This window comes from Caloenas nicobarica, chromosome 2 (assembly GCF_036013445.1).
Source record: "Caloenas nicobarica isolate bCalNic1 chromosome 2, bCalNic1.hap1, whole genome shotgun sequence".
NCBI lineage: Eukaryota > Metazoa > Chordata > Aves > Columbiformes > Columbidae > Caloenas > Caloenas nicobarica.
The window spans coordinates 138,420,157-138,445,642 of NC_088246.1; the positions used below are offsets into that span (position 1 = coordinate 138,420,157).

General features: G+C 38.6%; 2 protein-coding genes across 3 annotated transcripts in view; one reads left to right on the forward strand and one right to left on the reverse strand.

Annotated features, from left to right (window-relative positions):
• Positions 1-22,282, forward strand: OSGIN2 (oxidative stress induced growth inhibitor family member 2). The gene is made up of 6 exons (XM_065630220.1): positions 1-284; positions 3,287-3,441; positions 8,605-8,741; positions 10,665-10,856; positions 11,641-11,732; positions 13,746-22,282. Exons 1-6 carry the CDS (start codon positions 241-243, stop codon positions 14,791-14,793), a joined length of 1,668 nt encoding a protein of 555 aa, XP_065486292.1. The 5' UTR covers positions 1-240; the 3' UTR covers positions 14,794-22,282.
• Positions 22,122-25,486, reverse strand: part of NBN (nibrin) — a 23,719-nt gene continuing 20,354 nt past the window's right edge. For both annotated transcript variants that reach the window (XM_065630218.1, XM_065630217.1), the window contains exon 16: positions 22,122-24,064. In XM_065630218.1, coding sequence (XP_065486290.1) covers positions 24,034-24,064 — 31 coding nt within the window. In that variant the 3' untranslated portion in view covers positions 22,122-24,033. The remainder of the gene's footprint in view (positions 24,065-25,486) is intronic.

Below are 25,486 nucleotides of genomic sequence, written 5' to 3' on the forward strand. Positions count from 1 at the left end.
CGCAGCGGGGCTGGGAGGAGGAGGTGGCGCCCCGCCCGTCCCTCCCTCACGGTGCTGGCGGCGGCTCCTCCTCCCGCGTGTGACCCGCTGCCGCATGTGAGCGGGGAGGAGGGCCGGCGCCGCGCGGGCCGCAGTGTGGCGGCGGCGGTAGGAGGAGCAGGAGCGGGAGCCGCGGCGCGGCGTCCCCCCGCAGCCTCATCGCCGGGCCCCGCCGGCGCCCCGAGCCCGCCGGCGCCCCCCATGCCCGTGTGGTGCTGCCGCTGCTCCTTGGCCGGTCACTTCAGGTGAGGCGGCGGGTGAGAGCGGGCGGTGGGTCAGGGCGGCTGCCCGCTGTCCCCTCTCCGGTGCGGGAGCCGGGCCGCCGGCGAGGAGCGGGGTGAGGGGGCCGGGGGATGCGCTGCCGGGATGGACGGTGACACTGGCGGGCGGGGAGCGCAGCCGCGGCCGTCACCCCGCTGCTGCGGCCTCGGCGGGGCTGCTGCGTGGCGGCCGCGGCGCTCTCCGGCCCCGCACGCCCCCTGCGCCGCTCCGCTCCCCGGGCGCGCCGGCGGGGCAGCGCGGGGCCGGCGGGCAGGGGGTGGCGGTGGCCCCGGGCAGGAGCGCTGTGACCTTGGGCAGCCCCGGAGCGCGGCCGGGGCCGGGAGGCAGCCGGCGCCCGCTGATGCTCGGTGTCGCTTGAGGGTTCGTGGCGCTGCGCCGCCGGGAGCCCGGTCCTGACGGGCATCGCTCTTCTCCGTTACTTGAAAAGATCCAGCAATCTGACGGTGTGAAATTGGCTTCCCAAACTGTCAACTTGAGAACAAATTTAAACTCATTTTATATAACGAGTCTTCTGATAACCGCCCACTACAGTCAATTTACTTGATTTTTTTTTTTTTTTTTGCTAAAAGTATGTAGGGAATTCTAGTATCTTCCACTACCTGAAAAAGGCACTTCTTTAATAACTTGCAGCAAATTAAGACAGTTACTGTGAAATAATTATTTTCTTTTAAAGGGAGAAGAATGTTTACTTATATTCAGTGTTTTTTCTCTTAGTGGGTTTTTCACATCAAGTAAAAGTAATTGACCAAAAAAAAAGGAAAAAAATGAGCTGTTGTAGACTCTGGGTGTTTGACAGAATGTAACTAAGCACTAGCTTTGGAACCAACTCATCTTTGTGCCCGCTTGCACGTCTGCACGACTAGAGCCATAGCTATTTTTACCAAATCTCTACCACTGCAAAGCTGTCTACCGTACGTTTTTATCAATATAAAAAGTTCTGCTACTTGATGGCTTTCAGTGTTGTTCAGAAGTTAGGAAGATGGTGGTCTTAGCAGCCCCTGGCTTAAGATCTTGTTGAGTTTTGGTATGATGTTCTTGCAAAGGAAGAACAGGCTTCTGCCAACAGACCTTCACCTGCTTCACATGCACAATGGCTGAGAAACTGCATGTTCTATGCAGATCTTCCTATGCAAAATTAGGTTCTGTCCTAAACCAGTTGGATAGTTTGTAAAACACTATTTAAGCTGCACAGAAGCAACATTTTTATTGTTAAAGATTCTTTTTTAGCCTATAGCACTGCCCGTATATTCCATAAAAGAGGTTTTGAAATGTTTCTTTTGGTTTTTATCTTCCATCTAGCACAGCAAGTATATTAAAACCACACTAAAACATGCATGCTCCCTTTAAACATAGGTTTGCAAAACATAGGGTAGTTTTGCCTTAGTTAACTTTGAGCAAAGGCTGTAAAATAATATAGTCTACGTGTGCCTATTTAAAAACAGAGGTGAATAAAACAGTATGATGATCGGATCCTCTCTCTGCCTTGTACTCTACTTGTGCTATTTGTATGTTTTGAGTCTCCAAGATCACAAAGAGCTAATGCACAGCTGTAATTAAACAGTAAACACGTAATTTGCAAAATTTTCTGTTGTAGTGCAGGGAATACAGGTATCAAGTATTCGCTTTTTGAAATAAATACAACTTTAGAATAGCTCCCCACGCTTTTTAACAAGGAAATAACCATCAGAGAGATGTATTGCAGTGAGTGCCAGTGCTGTTGTTACTGTACAACTCTTTCTCTTAGTTTGCTTCAAACTTCCCCATTGAGGAAAGGCTTTCGAAATACATAGCAGAACCTTCAGTGCTTTGGTAGTTGAGGTGGCGTGTAGAGTACGTGGCTTCTTGAAGGCCATGGGAATTGAATCGGTATCTTACGTTTTTGGTCCTGTGTGGAAAATAATTACTGAAAGACTAGGATAGCTTTAAGATTTGCAGGTTCTTGAGAAATAAATAAGAGCACGTTTATGTATTAAGTTAATTATTAAAATTCTGTAAATAGAAAAATATTTAAATAGGTCAGTTGGGGTATTTTTAATTAAAAAATTCAGTCTTTATTTTGAAGACTTAATAAAGTAACAGCTGATAACAGACTATTTTTAATATGCCCCAGCCTTTCTAGCTAAACAGCGCATGTTTCTTGAATGACCTGGAAAGGTTTCAGAAAGGACTCCTAAATAATTAAACAACAAACAATTTAAAACAAGTTTTCATAGTCTAGAGGCACATTTAGACAGTGAAAAGTTAGGAGAGGAACCTAACTGAGTGTTGCAGAGAAAGAACAGAGAAATCTGGGAAAATTGCTAGCGGTGAAGGCAATCTGTTGTGCAGTAGCTGACTTGACAGCATGGCCAGTTCCTTTTATAAAAAGTTTTCTTTTAACAGTGGTAAAATAGGCTGTGTCTAGGGCTTACAGGGATGATGCTTTTTTCCGTCTTCATACCACTGCCAGCATTAACCAGCCTTACTTCTACCTGAACAGAAATTTGTTAAGGCTCAGCAGGTAGGATGGGACCTGAATGGCTGCTGTAGTAACTTGGCTGCTCCTTCAGCCTTGGGCTGGCCTTAATGTTGTTAATTGGCTGAGCACGGTGTATCTCTCCTCTTTTGATAAGAGTAATGAGGAATGAGCTCTGCTGTGTGTGAGATCAGAATAATGCTTGTTGGTTATACTTTGGCTTTGTATAAACCGAAATTAGAAATCTGCATCTCTGCAGAGCCATCTGTGCCTTTTTGTTATCTTTCTGTAGACTTTCTAGGAGAAAGTGGACTTTAAAAAAAAAATCTTCTGTTGGAAAAGCTGTGCTGAAGAGTAAAATTTTGTAGCATATCTGTCTTGGTCTCTGTTTTGCCAATTCCATAGCTCTTAAAGTAAAGCATCAAAAACAACTTTATTTTTGAAGATATTGTTCTGACAACAGTTCAGCTGTTTCATTTTATCATTCTCCCATCTGTCCTTTTTAACTAGAAGTTACAGCAGCCCTGAAACAGAAGGACAGCTTTTGAATTCCTTCGTCCAGTATTTTGGTGACAGCCTTGGGAGGAAGATTAAAAGAATGCCTTTAATTGAAGAAACTGTTCTTCCTGGGGACTCCCTGCTTACCCTGCCTGTAGTAATAATAGGTGAGTTTTTTCACTTTAAGATTCTCTGTTGCTGCCATTGCCTTTATAGACCTGCTGCATGAAGTCATTTATCATTAAATAACTAATGCTTAGCATCCTTATAGAGAAGATGTTTATTAGAGTAATACAGTTGTTATGATTAACAATAGTGCCACAAAACTATGTTAAGGGATTTGCTATTGGAGTATATATGAATTCAAGTTGTGCATTAACAAAATGAGATGCATTATTTGAAAGCAGATACATGAGTCTTAACAGAAGAACTGTTTGGATTCTAGTGTTGATCACATAGGGTTTGATTAATGTGATATGTCTACTTCCAGTTGCACAGAGGTTGTTGATGCTGCACCAGTAACAATTTATGGGGTCAGATGGGACAGTGAAAAGCATAATGTAAAATATGTGCTATATGTTGGTTAAGATGCTAATGGCATTAATTGCGCTTTTCTTTGTTGTATTACTCACTAACATCTGAATATTGTCCTGTCTCTTCCAAAATGCATGCCAGTCAGTTCAACCAGTTTGAAACAATACACTGTAGTTTGAATTAATAGTTAAAGTTGTATTTGTAAACTCTTGCTGAATGACAGGATAGCAGAAGGAGCAGGCTTCTTAGGTACACAGCCTAATTGAAAACGCCAGGATGATTTGTATTTTGCCAAGGTTTTTCAGCAACAGCTGGTCACCAGCTCCTTACCACCATGACTTGATGAGGGGATAAAGGTCTGGAGTAAAGCAGGTTTTCAATAATCTAGTCCAAAGCTACTGAGACTACAGCAAGCCAACAACTTTAATTGTACCTGCAAACAGGCAGAGATTCCAGAGAATGGTGTTTCAGTGTAATGTGTTCACAGTAAATCTTCACAACTTTGAAAGATTTGTGCTTGTACAGTGCCTGTTCTCAAAGCTCCCTTCATGAGAGCTTAAAATAGTGCTCATGTAATACACTGACGTGGATGTGACAGACGTGAATCACTTACTGAGTTCGGCATCATAGCTAAAGAACAACAGTTCCCTGGCATTTTGTCAGCCTTAGTATAAGTTTGCCATATGGTTAATGACTCAATTTTCACTGTTTAGTTTTGCAGATATGCATTATGCAAATACCTGTGCTCAGTACTTATTTTGTCTAGAGCGTCTTTCTATGTGCTGACACCAAACACAGCTGTCTTGACTATTTCTCCTTGAAAAACAAATACATTGCCCAAATGCTTTTTTCCCAGGTATGCTGGTGCCGCATCACAAGCTGATCTTCTCCGTTGGCAGCCTGTTATCACTAATTCCTTGGCTGTCTAAAGAGCCTTAGAAAGGATCTAAAATGATTTCATAATGTAGTAGAAGAATACAAAAATAGTTGTCACCCCATATACACACACACATACACTCTCTATTGGTTTAATCTTCTCTGTGCGATTCCTGTACAGCTGGAATTAAACATTCTTTTAGCTTCCTGGTGTCATCTTCTCATTGCACTAGTTTATTAATCAGAAAGAAAAAGATGGCACATGCGTAAGCAGTTAAAGATGAAACAATAACTTATATTGCCCTTTCTTTGACTTCACCATGCCTTTTTTCACTGTATGATGCCCGATTTAAGATTTGATTCCACGTTTGTGCTGCATGTTGTACTGCAGTTTGCATAGAGTACTAAGCTACTGTGGTATTATTAAGTAACTTCAATGCTGTACCTATCTTCTTCAAGAAATTGTGAAGAAACTGATAGATTCCATTTAAATGAGTTGGAATTGAAGAATTTCATGCTGGAGCTCTAAGTCTAGAGGGTGTTCTGTTCTAAACACTTTCATCTTCTGCACTAGTTTTGATCAATACTGTGTAAACATAAAGTTTTAAATTTTCATCCAAATAACAAGGTTGTTACAATGTTTGATTATTGCTTTAAATTTAGACACATAATGTAAAGATGATTGTACTGTAGTTTACTGTTGATCAGGAGAAGCTTCTGCCATTATTCATTTACAACATTAACTGCTGCTTAAATGAACAGGGCCATGGGGTTTTGGGATATAAAATGAAAAGGGCCATGGCATTTTGAGTTATATTGATTGTGTATATAAAGTTTGTATAATATCTCTCAGTTGCGATCAGAGCATTGCGTGTAAATAAAGAGCAAACTCCTCAGGTATAAATTTCTCATTTCAAAATGGTTTTTTTTTCTCAAGGATTTTTTGTTTGTTTGTTTTTTGTGGTGTCTCTCTCTCTCTTTTTTTTTTTTTTTTTTTTTTTTTTTTAAAATCACCGTAAGTTGCAGAGCTTGCAGCTGAACCCTAATCTTGTGTGTTCTTGAGAGCATATCCACAAGGGAGTTTCTTTCCCTTGGACTCAGTCTGCTCAAAGAATAGGAACTAGGTGTGGATCTTCTCTCTGGATGGTCCCAGGGGACTGGCTGAGGACCTCAGTGACAGTAAATCCCCTTAACATAATTCTATCCTCAGTAATTTTGTTGGCCCTTGCCAGACTTAGTTTTGGCAACTTTTGTTATGCATTTCATTCTCTTCAGTCTTATCTAGTAGGAATAATCTTTAGCGCATCATCCTTGGATGTGGCACACATTTTTCTGTTTCCATTGTGGTCTAACTTCCTTTACGCCCCAGTAGGAAAAGAAAATCTAGCTTTGCACTTGTAGAAAGAAACAAAATTGTTTACTGTGCATGAGATAGAATTCTTAAAATAGTTAAGAATTTGCTCAGTCATGGGAATGCTTCTTAACTGTAAGTATGATTAGAGTGTTTTCACAACTTTATGGTTTTGTTATAAGGGATTTCAATGTTTTGCTAAGGTTCTCTTTCACATCCGTCTCTCACGTGGCAAGTGGCTGACAGGAGGGGCTTACATCTCTTTTGAGCTTTAAATTCCTGGACTGAAGCATACCTGGCTATCTTGTGCTGATCTGTTTGTGGGAGTGTATTAGGTTGGTGCAAAAGTAATTCTGGTTTTGGACCATTGATTTTAAATCATTATAGCTAAGCTCAAACACATCTTTATTAATCAAAATAGGAACCATTAAAATCAGCATGTTTTTGCCAACAAGAAATAAGTTTGTTTATTCTTGTAGTGTAAAAGTCCATGCTTGTGGATTTGAAATATTGGAAAGCATTTTCTGCATCCTGCTGGTTGTTTTCCCTGCAAAAAGTTGTCGAGATGCTTGAAGAAGTGGTAGTTGGTTGGCAAGAGGTCAGGTGAATATGGTGGATGAGGCAAAACTTCGTAGTCAAATTCATTCAACTTTTGAAGCGTTAGTTGTGCGATGTGCGGTTGGGCGTTATCATGGAGAAGATTTGGGCCCTTTTGGTTGGCCAATGCTGGCTGCAGGAGTTGCCATTTTTGGTGCATCTTATCAATTTGCTGAGCATTCTTCTCAGATGTAATGGTTTCATCAGGATTCAGAAAGCTGTAGTGGATCAGACCACCAGCTGACCACCAAACAGTGACCATGACCTTTTTTGGTGCAAGTTTGGCTTTGGGAAGTGCTTTGGAGGTTCTTCTCGGTCCAACCACTGAGCTGTTTGTCCCTAGTTGTATAAAATCCACTTTTCGTCGCACGTCACAATCCAATTGAGAAGTGGTTCATTGTTCTTGTGTAGAATAAGAGAAGACGACACTTCAAAATGACAATTTTTAAAATTTTTGGTCAGATCATGAGACACCCGCTTGTCGAGCTTTTTCACCTTTCGGGTTTGCTTCAAATGCCCAATGACCATAGAATGGTCGACGTTGAGTTCTTCGGCAATTTCTCATGTAGTTGTAAGAGGATCGGCTATGATGATTGCTCTCAATTGGTTGTTGTCAACTTCTGATGGCCATCCTGTACGCTCCTCATCTTTGAGGCTCTCATCTCCTTTGCGAAACTTCTTGAACAACCACTGCCCTGTACGTTCGTTTGCTGTTTCTGGGCCAAATGCGTTGCTGATGTCGCAAGTAGTTTCCACTGCTTTACGACCCATTTTGAACTCAAAAAGCAAATTCAAGTGATTTTCTTATTCATCCAACATCATTTCCATAGTCTGAAATAAATATCAAATAAACAACAAGTCAGTAGCGAAAGAACATGAAGCAAGAAAAGCACATTAAAATGATGTATAACATAACCACATTTAAGAATGTATCCCATGTGTGCCACTCTAGATGGAAAACAAAGACAAAATACTGAATAGCCTCATTAGGAGAACGCTGCTTTTCATTCAGTTAGTGATGAAGAGGAGCTATAGCAACAACAATACATAGTGACATGTTTAAATTCAGTATCATAGCACATACTTTTCTGACTTTAGCTTTGCCTACCTTTCAATATATGACTTTGCAACGTGAGTGTTGCTTCTGTATTTGCATGGTATAAATATGGTCCCCTACTTTGTTTAATGCTAGTCAAATAAATATAAGTAATGACATTATGATAACATTTTGGTCCCTGTTTCATGCCTTTAATAACAATTTGAAAATAAGTCTATTAAAATAGCAATAATGCACATAAATGAATTATAAAATGCTACAAAAAGGATATAGAAAGATGTTTGAATTTATATTGTGGCTGAACAATGAATGTGGTCTTACATGAGTTTCTTGTACTTTACCACTTATCTCCTGTATCTGTCTTCACTCAGCTTTTACATTGCTGTTGTGCTATGTCTGTAGCTTCTCAGCCGACTTGCACAGTCTTCAGCTTTCTGCTTGTCTCTTTCTTTATTTTATGGGCAGTCCTGAAGAGCATATGCTCTAGATTGTCTTTCTGTTCTGTGTTTTATGATACGCAGTGTAAATGGGAACACAAAGTTGTAAGACAGCGATAACATTCAGATATCATTGTGATTGACAGGCAGATCAGATCTTACCCATCAGACCCTTTTCAAACAAGAACAGTGAATTCGGCATACTAAATTATGAAGTTACTTTATATGCATTTTGTGTCATGGTGTAAACAGTCATATATATATATATATATTTATTGTTACCTGGAAAGTATTTTACTCAGTTTATTTGGAAGAGATTCCTTTAGTAAGCTTTATTTCACTGTGAAGTCTATAAGCTGCTTTAAATCCGGACAGTATCACATTATAATACTTTAATGTGATTTTGTTGCTATTTAGTGACTTACAAACTTCAGGTTATTGACATTTTTGCTAAAGCAGTAACTTCTTTCTTTAATAGGAAATGGACCTTCAGGAATTTGCCTTTCTTACCTGCTCTCTGGATACAGGCCATATTTATCTCCTGAAGCTATACACCCAAACCCCATTCTACATACGAAATTAGAAGAAGGTCGTCATCTTTCTATCGTTGATCAAGTAAGTTTTGATTGTCATCTTGTCTAGCTCTTTTAGCAAGTTGGATTATGAAATAGGCTTTCTTTAATGAGCCTGTTTAAAATGCTTTTGCAACTTACATAAGTAGTGCCATAGAAAAAAAAAAAGGCTTAATATTCTCAGCTCACAAAGAATTAGACGACAGTAAAGCTCAGTAACTGCGTGGCCTCAAACAGCTAGCTTGAGCTCTTGGCCTCTGTTTTTCCTATCTGTAAATTAAGGAGCAGTATATACCTTCTTCAGTGGCTTGTAACAAATTCTATATAGGACACTTCAGATGAAAAGAATTCATTTTAAGAACTGCTTATCCAAAAAAATACTATGCCGATTGCATTGTGAAGAACCAGCCCACTTACCTTAATGGTATCTCTAATGTGTTAGTAAGTTACATTGTTACTCTGTTAATTTAAATAGAAGCAACATGTGACCATTCGATCCAAGACTGAGGTGTTTTTGTTGTGGATTTTGTGGTTCTTAAGGGCTTTTTGTTTGTGGTGTTTTTTGGTTTTACAATCTGTCCTTTGTTGTGTTCTTACTACTTGCCAAAAGTGTCTGAAGCACCACTTGGTCAGCAAATAGCTGATGCAGGAGTTCCAGCTTTTCATGTCCTAGGATGTTTGGGCACTGTCGTCAAAGAACACATGCTGCTAACGTGCTTCAAGTTAAAATCTTCCTAAATAGTACAGTTCTCATTAAGACTTGATTTTAGTAACATTAGGGATGTATACCCTCTATAAACATATGCCATTTTTCTTTTCTGGAAAATATGCATCCCTCAGTGTTTGTGTTGAATTCACAATTGCTCCTGTGCTGTATTTATCTTCATATACATCCAATTTTTCTGTCTCATTTGAATAGATAAATCTTCATTATTTTTCTCTCCACTTATCCACTTGTTTGCCATGTTATCATTGTTTTCTACTCACCTCATTATGCTCCTGATGGATTACTCGCAATACTATCACTAACTGTATTGCCCGTGTGACTAATTTATTTGAAATACAAACACAATATGTATTTTTAGTGGAGAAGTAGGGGTGGTTTGGCTTTGGGGTTTGTTGTGTGTTTTTTTTTTTTATTTTGTTTGTTTTGTGGGGTTTGTTTTGTTTTAGTGCTGTGCTGTTTGCATGTAATGTTGACCTTAAGTTTCAGGGTTTATTTTTTGGCAGGAGAGTAGGTTTTCTAAGCTTTGGCTACAGATGTTTTATGTACTTCATCTTCCCCTGACCTCCTGAGGTTTTCCCAATTTAGCAAACTAAACTGCTCTGTCTTTGTCAGCAAAAAAAATTATGGCAAATTTTCTCTTCAGATCACTGTTCTCTCTTCAAACATTCGTCATTGCATGGCAAAGTTTTTAGGAGAACATGGCTGGTTAATGGATGCTGAAAGGTGAACATTTTTAAAAGTTCTGGTAATTGTTCTGATCATTAATTGATTTGTAAATAAGCCTAACTTTAATTCATCTTTGAAATTAATACTTATAATACCTCTATTATTTCAAAATATAATAAACTTAATGCTGGAACTACTTAAGAGCTGTTGAAGGAGCTTTTCCCATTTGATTTTTCAAACATAATGGTTTTAGGTTCCAATTTTGCTGTTCTCTGCCTATACTTTTTTTTCTACAATGAATTTCAAATACTGACTTGCCTCAGTATTACTGTGTTATTAATATGTAATTTTTTAATGAGTGAAATGTACTATTCAGGGTCATAGAAGAACTGAATCATGGGCAGTTATTTCTGAAAAGCTTTGTGACTGAATTTCTGTATTACCTATCATTGCTTAAAATGCAACTTGAACTAATTGTCTTTTCTTTTGAAATGTAACTTCTGTATAATATCAGAACAGCATGATGACCCGTATAAGATGCATGAACATATCAAACTTTCTTTCATACTTCAGGATCTAGAGTACCTGTCTGAAGGCCTTGAAGGACGCTCTTCAAACCCCGTTGCGGTGCTTTTTGATACGTTGCTTCATCCTGATGCCGACTTTGGGTACGACTACCCGTCAGTTTTGCACTGGAAGCTAGAACAACATAATTATATTCCTCACATAGTGCTAGGTAAAGGACCACCTGGTGGGGCTTGGCATGTGAGTAAACATTTCATATTACTTACGGGGTAACTTGATGATTTTTTGTTTTGCGGGTTTTCTTGCTATCTGAGGGATTTTTTTTAGATGATAAGGGCAATTGCAGTTCCAACTGCTTAATTACCAAAGCCCAAATATGTTGGGGAGATCATAGAATCATAGAATGTCCTAAGTTGAAAGGGATCCACAAGGATCATCGAGTCCAACTCCTGTCCTTGCATGTAACAACTCCACAGTTCACACCATGTGTCTGAGGGTGTTGTCCAGTTTCTTCTCAAACATATGGTATGAGATGAGAAAGGAAGGAAAGAGACTTTCTACATTTGGGGATTTATGACCTGTCTTGTGTGGGTTTTTATTAGTTTAAATTTAATAAATTATAATGAAGAGTATTTCCTGTTACTTTTTTCTCACCTGCATTGTTTCCAGATGCTTTTATACAAAATCATAAATCTTAATGTGTTCGTATGCTGTTGTTTTTACCTTATTTTTTTCTTCTCATTTTGTATTATAAATAACTTGCTTTTAGTACCCCTTTCACTTGTTCTCTCTCCACCTTCTGCTTTATTAGATCATGTAGTTGCTCATTAAAATAACATTTAACTTGAACACAAAAATAGTTCATCAATACTTCATGTCATGTCCTGATATTATGTTATGTTCTGGTATTTTATTGCTCTAAATGAATGCAATGAGAAGAACTTCACCGCGTTTTGTATAAATGTATAACCATTTTAAATGTATCTAGTCATGCGTCTTGTTTGGGGTTTTTTTTTGTCCATAGTCCATGGAAGGCTCTATGCTAACAATCAGTTTTGGAGACTGGATGGAATTGCCTGGCCTCACCTTTAAGGAGTGGGCAGCTAGCAAACGCAGGTAAAGATATTGCCTAGTGTATTTGGGAAATGTAGTTGCTGTAAGAACCCAGATAACATCTTTTTAAGAACTGGAAAATATTCATACTTCATTGTGCACAGGAAGACTTTTTATTTTGTTTACTGAAGTGCCTGATGGCACTGGAAATTACTCTGCTGTTTGTACTCTGGAAAAAAAAAAGGGACAACGGTTGGCCAGAGTAGTTGCTGTGAGTGTATTGAAAGCATATGTACTAGCAATAGTGTGTTTTAGCAGCATCTTACAAAGAACTGCTGTTACTGTAAGTAGTTTTGATCAGAGTTGAGGGAAGATTGAGGGAGGAATTAAAAATCCACAGAAATTCCTCTTTTGACATGGATGCAACTTCAGTTGCTGTGCACTCCAGCGTTCTGGTAATTCAGGCTGGATATTTTAGTATTTGCTTTTATGAGCAAAGATACAGCATCTGAAATGTTGCTAACTATGAATTTTAATTTTAAGAGCATAATTCATTATTTCTCAATGTTATTTTCTAGTAGTAAGTTTCTCGGGAAAATTTTAAAGAAGAAAAATTACTGTCTTGTACAAGCTCGCTGTTTTTACTTTGGTTATGCAATTGGTTCATGAAGGTCTGTGTCAGCATATGAACGTAGGAACACTCTACATAAGCTTTTCCTAAAATTTTATTTTTCTGACTTTATTCTAGCAAAAATAAAGGAAGTTGTTCTTTACCATGTATGGCAAGTGAAGTACTGTTACTTGGGCATATGTCGTTAAGGGGAGACAGTTACTTACTGCAGGACAACACTTGCAGTGAAGAATCTGTGCCTTTGTTCTTTAATCGCTTTCTTAGATAACCACCGTAGTCCTACCTCCTTATTAACTGAAATCCCATAAGCTGCTTATTATCTGAAGCTAATTTGTTTATATTATCGTTTTCAACAATACTGGAAACAGAAATCCTGACCTGTTATACTACAATTAAACAAACATATTTAAAAGTATTGATGATAATGAAAACTTCCAGACATGTAAAATAGTTTCCTAAGTTTCATTGTTAACAAGTGTCACACTGTCATATTATCCTCTTCAATAAATTTCTCATCAGGATTTTCAGAGTAGTAACCTGAACATTTAATAGTACATGTGCTATTATATTGTTAATCTGTGAGACTGACTAACCCAATTTCTTGTAAATATGCTTTGAAGTGTAATTCAGTGGCAATCCTGATGTTCACTGCTGTTTCTTTTGCCTTCTTCCTAGAGTTTACTTCTAAAGAAGCAGCAAAACTCATGCACCTGTTCAAAATAGTTACATTTTCAGCTTATGTTTTTATAAATGAGAATGCAATGAACATTAGAAAAGCATAGATGTAATATCAGGATTGCAGTGCAAACATGTTTTTTACTGGATGCTTGGACATCATAGTCCTGTTTACATAGTTGTATTAAGGTTCTGTGTCACACTTGCTTTGTTTATTCCTGGGATATGGAACTACCTAATTTGATACTTACGGACCTTACTTGTACCCAAGGAGAGATCTTCTACAAAGTATAATGAGGAATATGTTACTAAAGTAATACATTGAACCCAGAGTTTCAAAAGTAGCACTTAACAATTTTTTTTTTTATATTTTTAATATTTGATTACTTATACCCTAAGTAAGTGTATTCTCACTGAGTACAAGTTTAGCCAGTTTTGTATTGTTGACAGTTGTGATGCTACACTGGCTTTGTAAAACACTTCCATACAGACCTGCTGTGAAACTGCAGAGCTTTGCTATGCTTAATTTGTTAATCACCATAGCACTTCACATTGTAAAGATTTACAACTCTTAAAGAAAAGTTAGCTTGTCTTTTGTATCAGGAATCAAGAGAACAAATTGAGGGTGTTTAAAGAAACCTAACTCAGTGTCAGTTACACTGAGCAGGTTCAATCCTCTTAAATTTGAGTGTCATGTGCTATGTCATATATGATATTCAAATTACCAATAAGGTGTAAATATTAACTGGAACCATTAAATTTTGTTTCAGAAATATAAAGAGTGATCGAGTAATGCCAGAGGAAATAGCTCGTTATTATAAACACTATGTTAAAGTCATGGGCCTCCAAAAGAATTTCAGAGACAATGTTTACGTAACATCAGTCTCCAGGCTTTACCGAGGAAAGGATGATGAAGACAGAAGTCAACTAAACGAAAATATTTCAACACAGCATTTGGAAATGGAAGATGGACAGAAATCACTGATTAAGAGAAACTGGGAAGTCAGAGGTTACCAGCGAGCAACAGATGGTTCTCACGTGCCTTTCTGCCTCTTTGCTGAGAACGTGGCTCTTGCCACAGGAACCTTTGATTCTCCTGGACGATTGCAAGTTGAAGGAGAAGACTTTCCTTTTGTGCTTCATTCCATGTCTGACTTCGGAGCTGCTATCAGCAAAGGAAAGTTACGTGGGAAGGCAGACCCGGTGTTAATTGTGGGTGCTGGACTTACAGCAGCAGATGCTGTTCTGTGTGCCTACAATAACAACATCCCAGTAATCCATGTGTTCCGTAGAAGACTCACCGATACAAGTCTAATTTTCAAACAGTTACCTAAAAAGCTTTACCCTGAATACCACAAGGTCTATCATATGATGTGTACTCAGTCCCATACTGCGGACTCTAATCTCCATTCTGCTTACACTAGTTTCCCTGAACACAATGTACTTTCCTTCAAGCCTGAAATGAAATGTGTTCTTCAGAGTGCCTGTGGACTGAAGAAAATTTTGAAGTTTTCTGTAGCCTTAGTTCTGATAGGTTCTCACCCAAATCTTTTCTTTCTGAAGGACCAAGGACATAGCATAGGTCATCACTCCAACCAGCCCATCACATGCAAGGGGAATCCTATAGAGATCGATCCATACACTTATGAATGCACTAAAGAAGCAAACCTCTTTGCTTTAGGTCCTCTGGTGGGAGACAACTTTGTACGGTTTTTAAAAGGAGGTGCATTGGGCATTGCACGATGCTTGGCAATACGACAAAAGAAGAAACATGAATTGATTGAAAATGGGGATGGAGGAGGTGATGGGGTACCATAAATGTGACGTTAGAAGCTTTCACATACAGGATTACAGATGTAGTCTTAACAGAACACTCACTGACAGTGAAAGTTGATAGCAGTCACATTTCTATTGTATACAAGTAACTGCGCTGGTATTGCTTGGTAAAAGATGCTGATACAATACTTCACCTCTTCAAAATAGAAAAATTTGATCTGCTATTACAACTGATCTCTACTCAACTGGAATTATTTCCAGATAAATGGAAAATGAGACTAACTTATATTGACCTGCCTGTCATCTCTTGCTCAGCTAAAAGAGCAGACTTGCTCTGGGAAGAGCAATGCCCACCAGAGTGGCTTTACATTTTAGTGTCAAATGCGACTAAATATTCTTACCGTGAAATTAAAATAACTTCTAAAAGCAGAAAGCTTGCTTAGGACAAAGCAAATTTGGAGCCTTCTGCTGGAAACAAGGATTTAATTTATTTGCCATAGTCATACAGTAATACTTGGAATGAGCACTTAGTAAAATGGTTTTTACTATAAGAAGGACTTCTATAAGCAAGAAGTATCCCTCAACAGTTATAAATTATCCTATTTGATAATTGGAATAAAATAAGCATTCCCATTTAGTCTTTAATGCATAATTTCATACAATCCATTAATGTTTTTTCACACTATGCCTAGAGTTAGGTGAGTGCAGAAAGAGTAACATGAGTTGTTCCCCTACAGTGATGTGTACACTCTGAGAATACTCATTAACATAAACAATAAAGTACTGATGTAAGTGCTCTTATTACAGTGTCAATATAATGAATATCTAGTGTACTACTGAAAAATTAAGTACCTGAGAAGACTTAAGGGTTTTTGCTTCCTAGCTCAGGAAGACTGAATGGGATCACTTGATTGAGAAAGGTGGGTGATAGATATTCTCATCTCCCATTTGAACCAAGCATTGGTTATTTTTTTTTCCTAGAACAGAACATAACACTAAAACTATCTTAGCCTGCAGTTTTTGAAACTTGAAAAGGGTTATATCTCAAGCCAGCTAAAAAATAAAGCACGCCAAACTCATGCCATAGTTTCTATAAATCTTAAAGCTTGTTATGAAAGACAAAGACTTAACTTGTACCTACCTCTGAATTGAAGTTTCACCTTTCTGCTCCATAACGTAAGATCTAGATTTCATTTGCTGGGTTTTAGAGTACTTAGTTTACCTAAACACACTCATGGGTTATTCACCATAGCAAGGTAAGCAACGGCTAGTTAGAAAACTTAAGTTATCTTCCAGAACTCTCAATAGACCAAGTGTTTGATTTTTAACAGATGTATTACCAAACATTTTAATTCAGGTCCAATGTGATGGAATAGATGTTATGTAATTTTTAGTTTTGAATGTCATGTTAGTTTAAGGTGTTGTATTTGCATGAATAAAATCTCCATATTAGAACTTGAACAGATTTTAAAAACGAAATTAGGCTTAGACTTTGTGAAACTGCTAGTGCTTGCTGGTTTCCCAGCTAACTTTAGTAAGTTGTAGATACCAAAATGCAATAAATATGCCTGTTTTCTGTGCCTGCTGAATTATGGGGTTCTGTGGCTACTGCAGGCCTTCATGCATTTGAGTAAGTTATCAGGCTGTAGACATAGGAGTTGAAAAGGTAAAGTACGCAGGATTAAAATGACAGTATTTTCAATGAGAGTCCAAAGTGATTTATGAAATGATCCTGCTACTACTAATAAACTTTCGAGCCAACTTAATTGCATAAAAATAAACACAAATGAGGCAAAATTTCTATTTCTGCATTGCCTACATGCTTGGATTTAACCATGTGTTGTCAATACCAGTTAATGTACTGTTTTATACTTATATCTGAGCTGGTTTTAATTATGCTAAATTCTAGGCTTATTTTCTTCAAAATTGAATTGAAATTCTGTATGTATATATAGATCTATACTAAACCTATGATACCTAATATTTTAAACTGAGAATTAGCCTTCTAAGTGCTAAATACTTGAATATAGAACTTTATTGCAGTTATAATATATTGGGAATACATCTGTGCTGTGATTAAATTCCTTCAGTTTTGTGTCAATATGAATATCCAAGTATATCATGGCATGTAACTACATTTTCATTTCTCATGTGAAACATTCAAAATGCCAACAAAATGAAGGAAGCAATTTACATAAACAGTTATTTTGCAAAAAGGGGAAAAAAGCTCCAAACAGCCAAATCTCTGACCTTGGTGGCTGCAGCTACCTACAGGCTGTGTGTGTTGTAGTGACAAATTCGTAGCAGAGATATTTGTCCTGTTCTTACACAGTTACCTTTCACGGCAGTATTGCAGCACCTTGAGGTTTAACTCCCTTTTTTTTTTTTTCTTTCATCAATCTTGCCAGTAAGTTTCAAGGTAAAAAAATTGCATGTGGGACCCCTTAGTTGGGCAGAGACATTTTCTCAGTGGTCATGTTTATTAAGCTACTATAAAAATACTTTTTTTTTTTAACCAAAGTTTTACTGAAAAATCATCCTCTTTCTTCTAGGAATAGCTACTTTTAAAGTTGTAGCTGGACTTTCTCACTTTGAGGTTTCTGATTTTGAGAGAAATTTGTTTCCTCTTAGGTATTTTGAGAGAAAGAGATGTAAAAATTCAAGCTTTTCCTTAGGATAGTTTTACCTAAAGCATTATATTGTACTTTCTGCTTTTATTGTGGATTAGATGTTGACACTGAATAGGAAATACTTTGTTTTTCATATTTAAAAACCAAAAACATTTGAATTTCCTGTATGTTATTTTAGTTCCCAGAAGGGAGACTCTTTGCTTCTTTCAGCACTTCTTTCAGTGAGAAAGATAAGCATTTAAACATTTTGGATTCAAAAAGGATGCTTACTACTTGAGCTTTTTTACTAAAATACAGACAGGAAGAATATAACTTTTTAGCTAAAGGAATTTTATTTGGATTTATAGAATATGCAAAGCTGTGTTAACCCATACTGTGTATTTTCTAATAGGCTAGTGGGGAAGCGTCTCTTACATTTGGGATTGATTCTTAATGCTGAATCTGTCTTCTAGCTAAATTATTGCTAATATTTTGTGTAGTATCCAGCTGTGTTGGACTGGGTCTAAGCTTTGTCATAGCAGATTTCCTTGACAATCTGCCTCATGATTATTTAACAACAGGCGCTTTTCAATTAAGGCAGTAGTAAACAGCACAGCCTTTCTTTTGGTTTCCAAAAGACTTCTGCTGGACTTCTGCATAAAACATCTTTCCACAAAAGGCTAAGGCCAAGTTTTACCCTGGTAAGTAAATGCAGAACTCCTTTCTGCAAGTAATCCAGAGAGAGCAGTGACAGAAACATCAGATTCCTCTGTCTCTTGGGAAAACACTTGTTGCTGGGCTGGCAGCCAGGGCTCGCCAGTGGACGTGCGGAAGCAGTACAGGTTCAGAAACAGCACCTGCATCCCAAGTGAGGGACCCCAGAGTGCACCCCACCACTCTAGGTCCCTGGTCCTCATCCCTTTGGGAACTGTTGGGGTACGCTGTCTTTTGCTTCCAGCTTGGTGAATGTGTAGGCACCTTTTTTTTTTGGGAGGGATGATTGTATAGTGAAAAATACTGATTTTGTAGAGGGAAGTGGCTGTAGCTTCTTTTTCTCACAGCTTAAGAACTGTGGAAAAAAGGCTAGAGCCAGAAATTCAGAGTACTTACTCAAAGCTGGAGGAAATTAAAGACCAAACTTTGAAGCGGGCCTGACCTGCATGTCCAGTTTAAAAGAAGAAAAGGCCATTTTTAGGCCAGCTGCTCAAGAGAGGAAGAAAGGGTGTAAAATTTGCAGACTTCTAGTGAGTCCTTGGTGATGACTAGTGAGGAATGATGTGAGGAAAGCAGCAGAGGATCTGAGCAATATGAACTGCAAACCTCTGGGTACTGAAGGGAATCCATGGAGCATTGGTAGGCTGGTGGTCTCCCATCCTCTTGTGTCAAGATCTACAAACTAACCTCAAAGCTCTCTGCTGAAGCTGTGAGTCCAACACGTTGCCATATATGTTTAATTGGCTATTAGCTGAAGTTACACTGAAGTGCAACATATGCGTATGAACTACAAGCAATTGTATTTGCTTCAAAGCTGTAGGATGAGATCAGTAAGGTGGTGTGCCAAGAGATGAGACTTGGTTGCTCTGATACTGTATTTTCTACTGCAGAGAAAGCTAGCAGATATTTTCAGGTGATAGCTGAATTTGTGGTGTAATGGCGCTAGCTTCCAACCATTTCTAAACTGCAAGAGGTAGCACATTTATGCCTTAAAGGCAGCTGATTATTTGATCTTATTATCATCCATATAGTAATGATTTCATTTTGAATAAGTTATGGAACAAAAAATGCTAAGAGGTTCATACTGCTATATTTTAATTTAGATAATATTTTAGAACCTCACAATAACCATGTTCTAATTTAGGGTTATTTTTTGAGGTGAGAGCAAGATGGGAGCACAGTACCATGACTGATGTGTGAGCTTTTTGGACATTTACTTTGCCCCTTTCCCAACCGGAAAGAGAAGTCATGCTTTGTTTGAAATAACCATAACACCTGATTCTATTTAGCAGAAACAATGGAAACTGAAACACTATTTGAGAGAGAAAGGAAGGCTTTGGTGATATTAGGAGTACAAATTTGAAGCTAGGATATTAAATTATAAACAGCTCTTTTTTTCTGAAAAAGACTATGTCTTGGGGATTATGGTACACTTAAGGTGTTTGAGTTTAGCTAATGCTTGAAGCTTGAATTACACAAGGAAGTGTGAGGTTAGGGACTAATTTGGTGTAAGGTACAAGGATTATGGGGAGGGGAAAAAAAGTTACAGTATAATTTAGTAATTATAGTGAAGCTAAGCACTGTCTTAAGGATGGTTTTGTCTTTGCAGACATTATGGAGCATTTCAGTTTAAACAAACCCTGAACTTTAGTTCACATTGCAATTGTCTGCATGCTAGCTGATTTTCTAACAATGATAATTTTGTACTTTTAGGGCACATTTAGCCAACTTTTATAACCTAGTGGTCATCAGTAGGCATCAAAAGGAAAAAAATATACTTCATATACTTAGCTCTCCTATCCTTTTGAAGTGTCTTGTTTCGGAGACTAAGTTAATCTAATTTGTACTTTCCTCTCTTTATTCTGAGATCACTGGCAATGTGCAAGTATCAGTCTGTGTTGCCTACAGTGGATGCTTTGATAAACTAAAATTCAGCTTCATATTCCCAGACACCCTCTGTAGACTTACAAGCCCGCATAACCAAAATGAACAACTAGGTTTGTTATGTATTCACAAAATATCATATAACCTTGGAACAGAATCACAGAATGGTTGGGGTTGGAAGTGACCTCTGGGGATCATCTAGTCCAACCCACTTGCTAAAGCAGGTTCACCCAGAGCAGATGCACAGGAAAGTGTCCAGGTGTGTTTGAATGTTTCCAGAGAAGGAGACTCCACAACTTCTCTGGGCAGCCTGTTCCAGTGTCTGTCACCCTCAAAGTAAAGAAGTTTCTCCTCATATTCAGATGGAACCTCCCATGCTTCAGTCTGTGCCCATTGTCCCTCATCCTGTCGTTGGGCACCACTGAAAGGAATCTGGTCCTGTCCTCTTGACACCCACCCTTGAGATATCTATAAATACTGATGAGATCCCCTCTCAGCCTTCTCCAGGCTGAACAGACCCAGCTCTCTAACTTCTAGGTTATTTTTTAACTAGGTATATAAAGAAAAAAATAGTTGTCGACAAATCTAAAGCTAGAGACATGATGATCGGACAGATCTGATACAGTTCCAGGGGATACTCCAAGGAGAGGGAACTGTTTCATTTTTCATCAGTTTGGATTCTAGGACTGGCTTCTATGTGAACACCAAGTTACTGCTGTTCAGAAATTGATCCTGCTACCTTACATCTACCTGGCACAATCTGGAAAATCCACACTCTGATCTTGCCCTTTTCTCTGTTAGGTCTGGTTGTGGAATTCCAGTTCTAAATGAGACAAAGGCTTACATTTATTACCTATATTTCTGTTCACATACACGATACACCTGGACTTGGAGATACTATGTAAATGCCAGTTCCATGTGTCCTGCCTCACTCTTTCTGCTTTTGCTGGAGTATGCTTGGGTCATACCCCTTTTTTTAGGTGAGCAATGTAAATGTACAGAACATCTGCTGCCAGCTGAAATATATTTTTCTGAGCTGCAAGCAACTTCTGAGCAAAACCACAGCTTTGATTAGATGATAAACCTACCTGAGGCTTGCATGCTAAGCTTGTTCTATCTTCATGTGTGAAAACTGATGACAGATGAAAGGCTAAAGAAATAATATTAAGACAGTTTCACCTAGTAGTCAATGATTTTAGTTTGGAGAAGCGAGGAACTCTTAAGTCAGAGGGAAAAAAACCCTATGGCAAGGAAGAGGCTTTCAGAGAGCTGTGGTGGTCAGGAAGAGGAAAAAAATTGTTTTGCATGACTCTGGTGCTGTAGCCACTGCTTTTGAGAGATTGATAGTCAAAGCTGCGGCAGAGCTGTGTGGACAGAGTGCTAAAGTAAGCGGCAGGGAAAGTTGCTGGTTAGGGAAATTGGATTTTTTGCGAAGCATTTTCATAACTATCGCACTAGAATGTGGTGATGGTGGTTATCAGAACATTGTAAGAGGAAAAGTGAGGAATATGGTTATGCCACATTTGGCTTAAGTTCTAAGGAGATACCAGAACCACCAGAATGCTGTGGGAAGTAGCGAGATTGTGAGTCAAATACCAGATTGTGACCAAATGTGACTGTGGATGAATTCGAGAAATGGAACAGAGCAAGAGAAGGACTAGTTCTCTGGGGTGTAGGGGAAGACCAGGTAAGAATAAGGTTGGAAATCACCTGTACAATGTGGACTGGTAATGGGAGAGCTGCAAGAGGGTTGGAGGTAGGTCTACAGCAGAGACTTCAGCTAATGTCTCAGATATGAGCTGCTGTTTGATATAAACATGTGGAATGGAGGCAATGAAGGGGGCTGAGCACTCTGGAGGAAGTTGCTGGGGAGGTGGATTGAGGGAGGGAACTGAAGGTGACTACAAACACCCTGTCAGCATGTAGGACCTGGTGCAGTGACACAGGGGTGGCCAGACCCCAGCACCAGCCCATGTTCTGGGAACAGATCGGGGGTAAGGGTAGGAAAGAAAGGGACAGACTCACAGATGTGAATGGATGGAAAAAGACAAAGAAACAAACTTTGACAGTAAGAATATCTTGGTAGTCTGGCCAAAAAAGGCAACAGCTTCCCCAACTGATATGAGAAAGATGGGAAGTTGGCTGAAACTGGTGTGAGTTAAACTGGAAATGAAGCATATTGTTCCTGCAGGGACAAGAGCACCCATCCTCTATTTTAGTGGTGCATGGAGTAATTCAATCTGCATTAAACTGTGTTCAGCTAAACTGCTGAATTGCAAGACTGTATCTGAAAAGCCTTGCTAATAAAAAGTATATTTAGTTTATGTACTGTGTGCATCTCTTTCCTGTGAGCAGTGTGAACAAAAATAATACAAAAAGCAATCCCAACAAACCCTTAAACTTTGTGTTACACAGAAAAATGCAAGAAACAAGATCTGAAGATAAGTTCCTGCTTAGATGTACTTTTAGGTGAAGAGCATTGTTTTGTCAAAAAGGTGTGTATGCTTAAACTTGCAGATTGTGGTTTGAGGCAGATGAGAAAAACCTTTGATGTCATGTCTGTGTTACTGAACTTTTTTTAGCCTTCTGAAGAAAATCAACACCACAGATTCTCTCAAAAGTGGTGAACTGAACGTTGAAACCACAGGGCACAAGGCCCACAGAATGAAAATGGAGGTCCCAGCAAAAGTTCTGAACTGCAGAATACAAAGATAATTGCTCCTGCTTGTGTTCATGGCTTTTGGTTTACCTATAAAACAGTCTTTAACTCAACTCTTGAGTTTTGCCACTTTTACCCTTCTGATTCTCTCCTCTCATCCTGCTGGGAGGAAGTAAGTGAGCAGCTGTGTGGGGCTGAGCTGCTACTGGGGTTGGCCTACACTAGTATGTTTAATAAAATAAAGGAAACAGCAGGTCAAGTTAATGTAATAGTTCCAGGGGTAAGGCAAATACTTATGTAATTTATTGGATGTTCACACTCCCAAGACTTGGATCATGTAATCATGTCCTCCATCATCTACCTCAGAAACTTCAGTAACAGAAGGCCCAAACCAGTAAGCCAACAAGCATGTTTCCTCCAATGCCTGGAGCTGAAAATCATGAGAAAATTATGCTAGAATGGAAAGGAAGCTTCAGTACTATGAATAGGATTTGTTACATGAATTTGGAATTACAGTTCAAGCCATGGTTAAGGGGTAGAGGTTTAGATGGCTAATCTTCTTTTTTAATGTAAGCATAACTTTGTGTTGAAATAACAAAAGGCTCAGGCTCGTTCATCTACAGGCTCCTCATCAACCAGACAGCAGATGTAACTGATTTAGAAATGAAACTATCAGCTATGAGGCACCCTCAAATGGGACCCAAACCAACAACATACCCTGGGTCCATCTTCAGCCAAGTGCCCATCTTAACTTTTTTTTTTTCTCAGCACTACTGTAGAAATCCTCACAATTTCTTCCCCTCTTGAGAACATACAGCTGCCTGTTAAAGACTGCAAAGAAATCTGAAGATCAAGATACAGACATCTCAAACAAGAACTATAAAGAAATCTCCAAGTCTTTGTCTGTGGGTGCTCCCCCAGTTACATGGTAGGCACACCCATCACTCAAAGGGCCCTAAATAATAAAGTCAGAAACAAATTTAAAGTTTGGTCTAATTTACTTATGAAGTCTTCGAAAACCTCCACCTCAAATCAAAATTAACAATATACAAAAACCTAGTTAATAAAGCCTTTCTGAAAAAAGCCTGATGCTAACTTTCTTTTTTTCCCCCAAACTAGTACAGAAAAGCTAACATTAGAAATAAACAGCCTGAAGTGAAATCCTAAGTATCTATGGTATTTTACTGAGCATTTCTCTGAAGCAAATAACATTAAGGTCCTGAAAATCTGCAATCTCTAAGTACCGAGCAGTGAAAGAAACTCTTCTTTTTCTTTAATAAAAGCAAGACTTAAAAACAAGTCTTACAACAACAGCTCAAATGTTGATACGTAGGCATGTTACACACTATAGCCAGCACACTGAAGGAACAGAAAAGCAGATTTTTCTACAGAATCACTGTAAATTCAGGTCACGATCTATCTTCTCCTTTTCACATTAGGATCATATCTGCAACAAAAAAGAAAATTTGTCACAAATAAGTAAAACTTTATGACATTCAAAGTTAACCGTGTGATATAAATAGGTCTTTTATATAATCATAGCAAGAGATTGGTCAGTGTTCAGTCCTTTCCCTGACTAAACTTCTATAACTACAGGTGCTACGATTTGACTGAAGGATGTACAAGCTGGAACCTGTGCATTAGCTGGAGACAACCTTTACTAACATTTTCACTGACTTCCCAGCTACTTAAAATCTTTAAATCTGATGCATGAACAAGCTTCTCCAAGCCTTTAATGTCCCAACAGTACGTTCCTCACTTGGAGACAAAAAAAAACAAAAAAGGAAGAAGGTAGGGGAAAAGGGTACTGTATATTCACAACAATGAACAACATTTGGCTACAACTCAGAAAAAACCCTTCTGCTGCTTCCTACTGCCACATAAAGCAGTTCCTTGCCTTACCTTCCCCTTTACAGAGCTTCTGATTGATTTTTGGTAATTTATATCTGCTTTCTGAATATATTAAATAGTTACCTGACTTACTGCAATATGCTTATAGCTTGCCCCTGTTTGACACTGCTATCCCCTTTGGCCTTTGCTTTGTCTCCATTTGTGCTTCATCTCCTGAAATCCTGTGTCACTTCTTTGAAATTCTGATGTGTTTTGTATTCATGCATGAATAACTTATGGACACAACTGAATGATCAGGCAGTTTTATTTCCACTAATTCTGTTCTCATTCATTAAGAATTTTTTTGCTTGGACAGGAAAATGTGACAACTTGTGAGCCAAACTACATCACCGCATAACTAGAAAGGTTATTAGTAGTCACTGCTGTTGCCGCTATGCAACTCAGACTTCTGGCAAAAATGTGTATCCTTTGAAAGAAATGTTCTATTATTAACTTTTCATTAACAGCATAAGCTGTTAATGCAGTAAGATTTCCTAAGTGGCTCTTACACATATTGATGTGTGGTATCATGTTTCTTTGATAATGATTTGGACAAAAACATCCTTCTTCAGCACATACATTTTTCTACCTAAATGCACAACTTTCAGTGTTAGTCAAACACATGGCAGGTGAGAAGTCAAACAGTGGTTGCTTGTTTCTTCACATAAAAACTAAGAAAATAATGAAATATTTGCTAAACTAAATGAGATCCTTATATGAAATCTCAAAGCATTTATTCGAATTTATTGCTATAGCATTTTAACACATCAGTTCTAACATTTAAATAAGTCCTGGACACCAAATCCTATTTTGAGGAGTTGGAGGGGAAGGAGAGAGGGGAAAGATAAGCAGATAGGAGAAGGGGATGATATGTGACAGAAACCTGCCACTGGACACCAACAGCTTCAACCCTGTCTGTGACTGTCTGTGGAGATGCTGACACTGACAGTCAGGAACATCTTTTCATGTCATCTCCCCC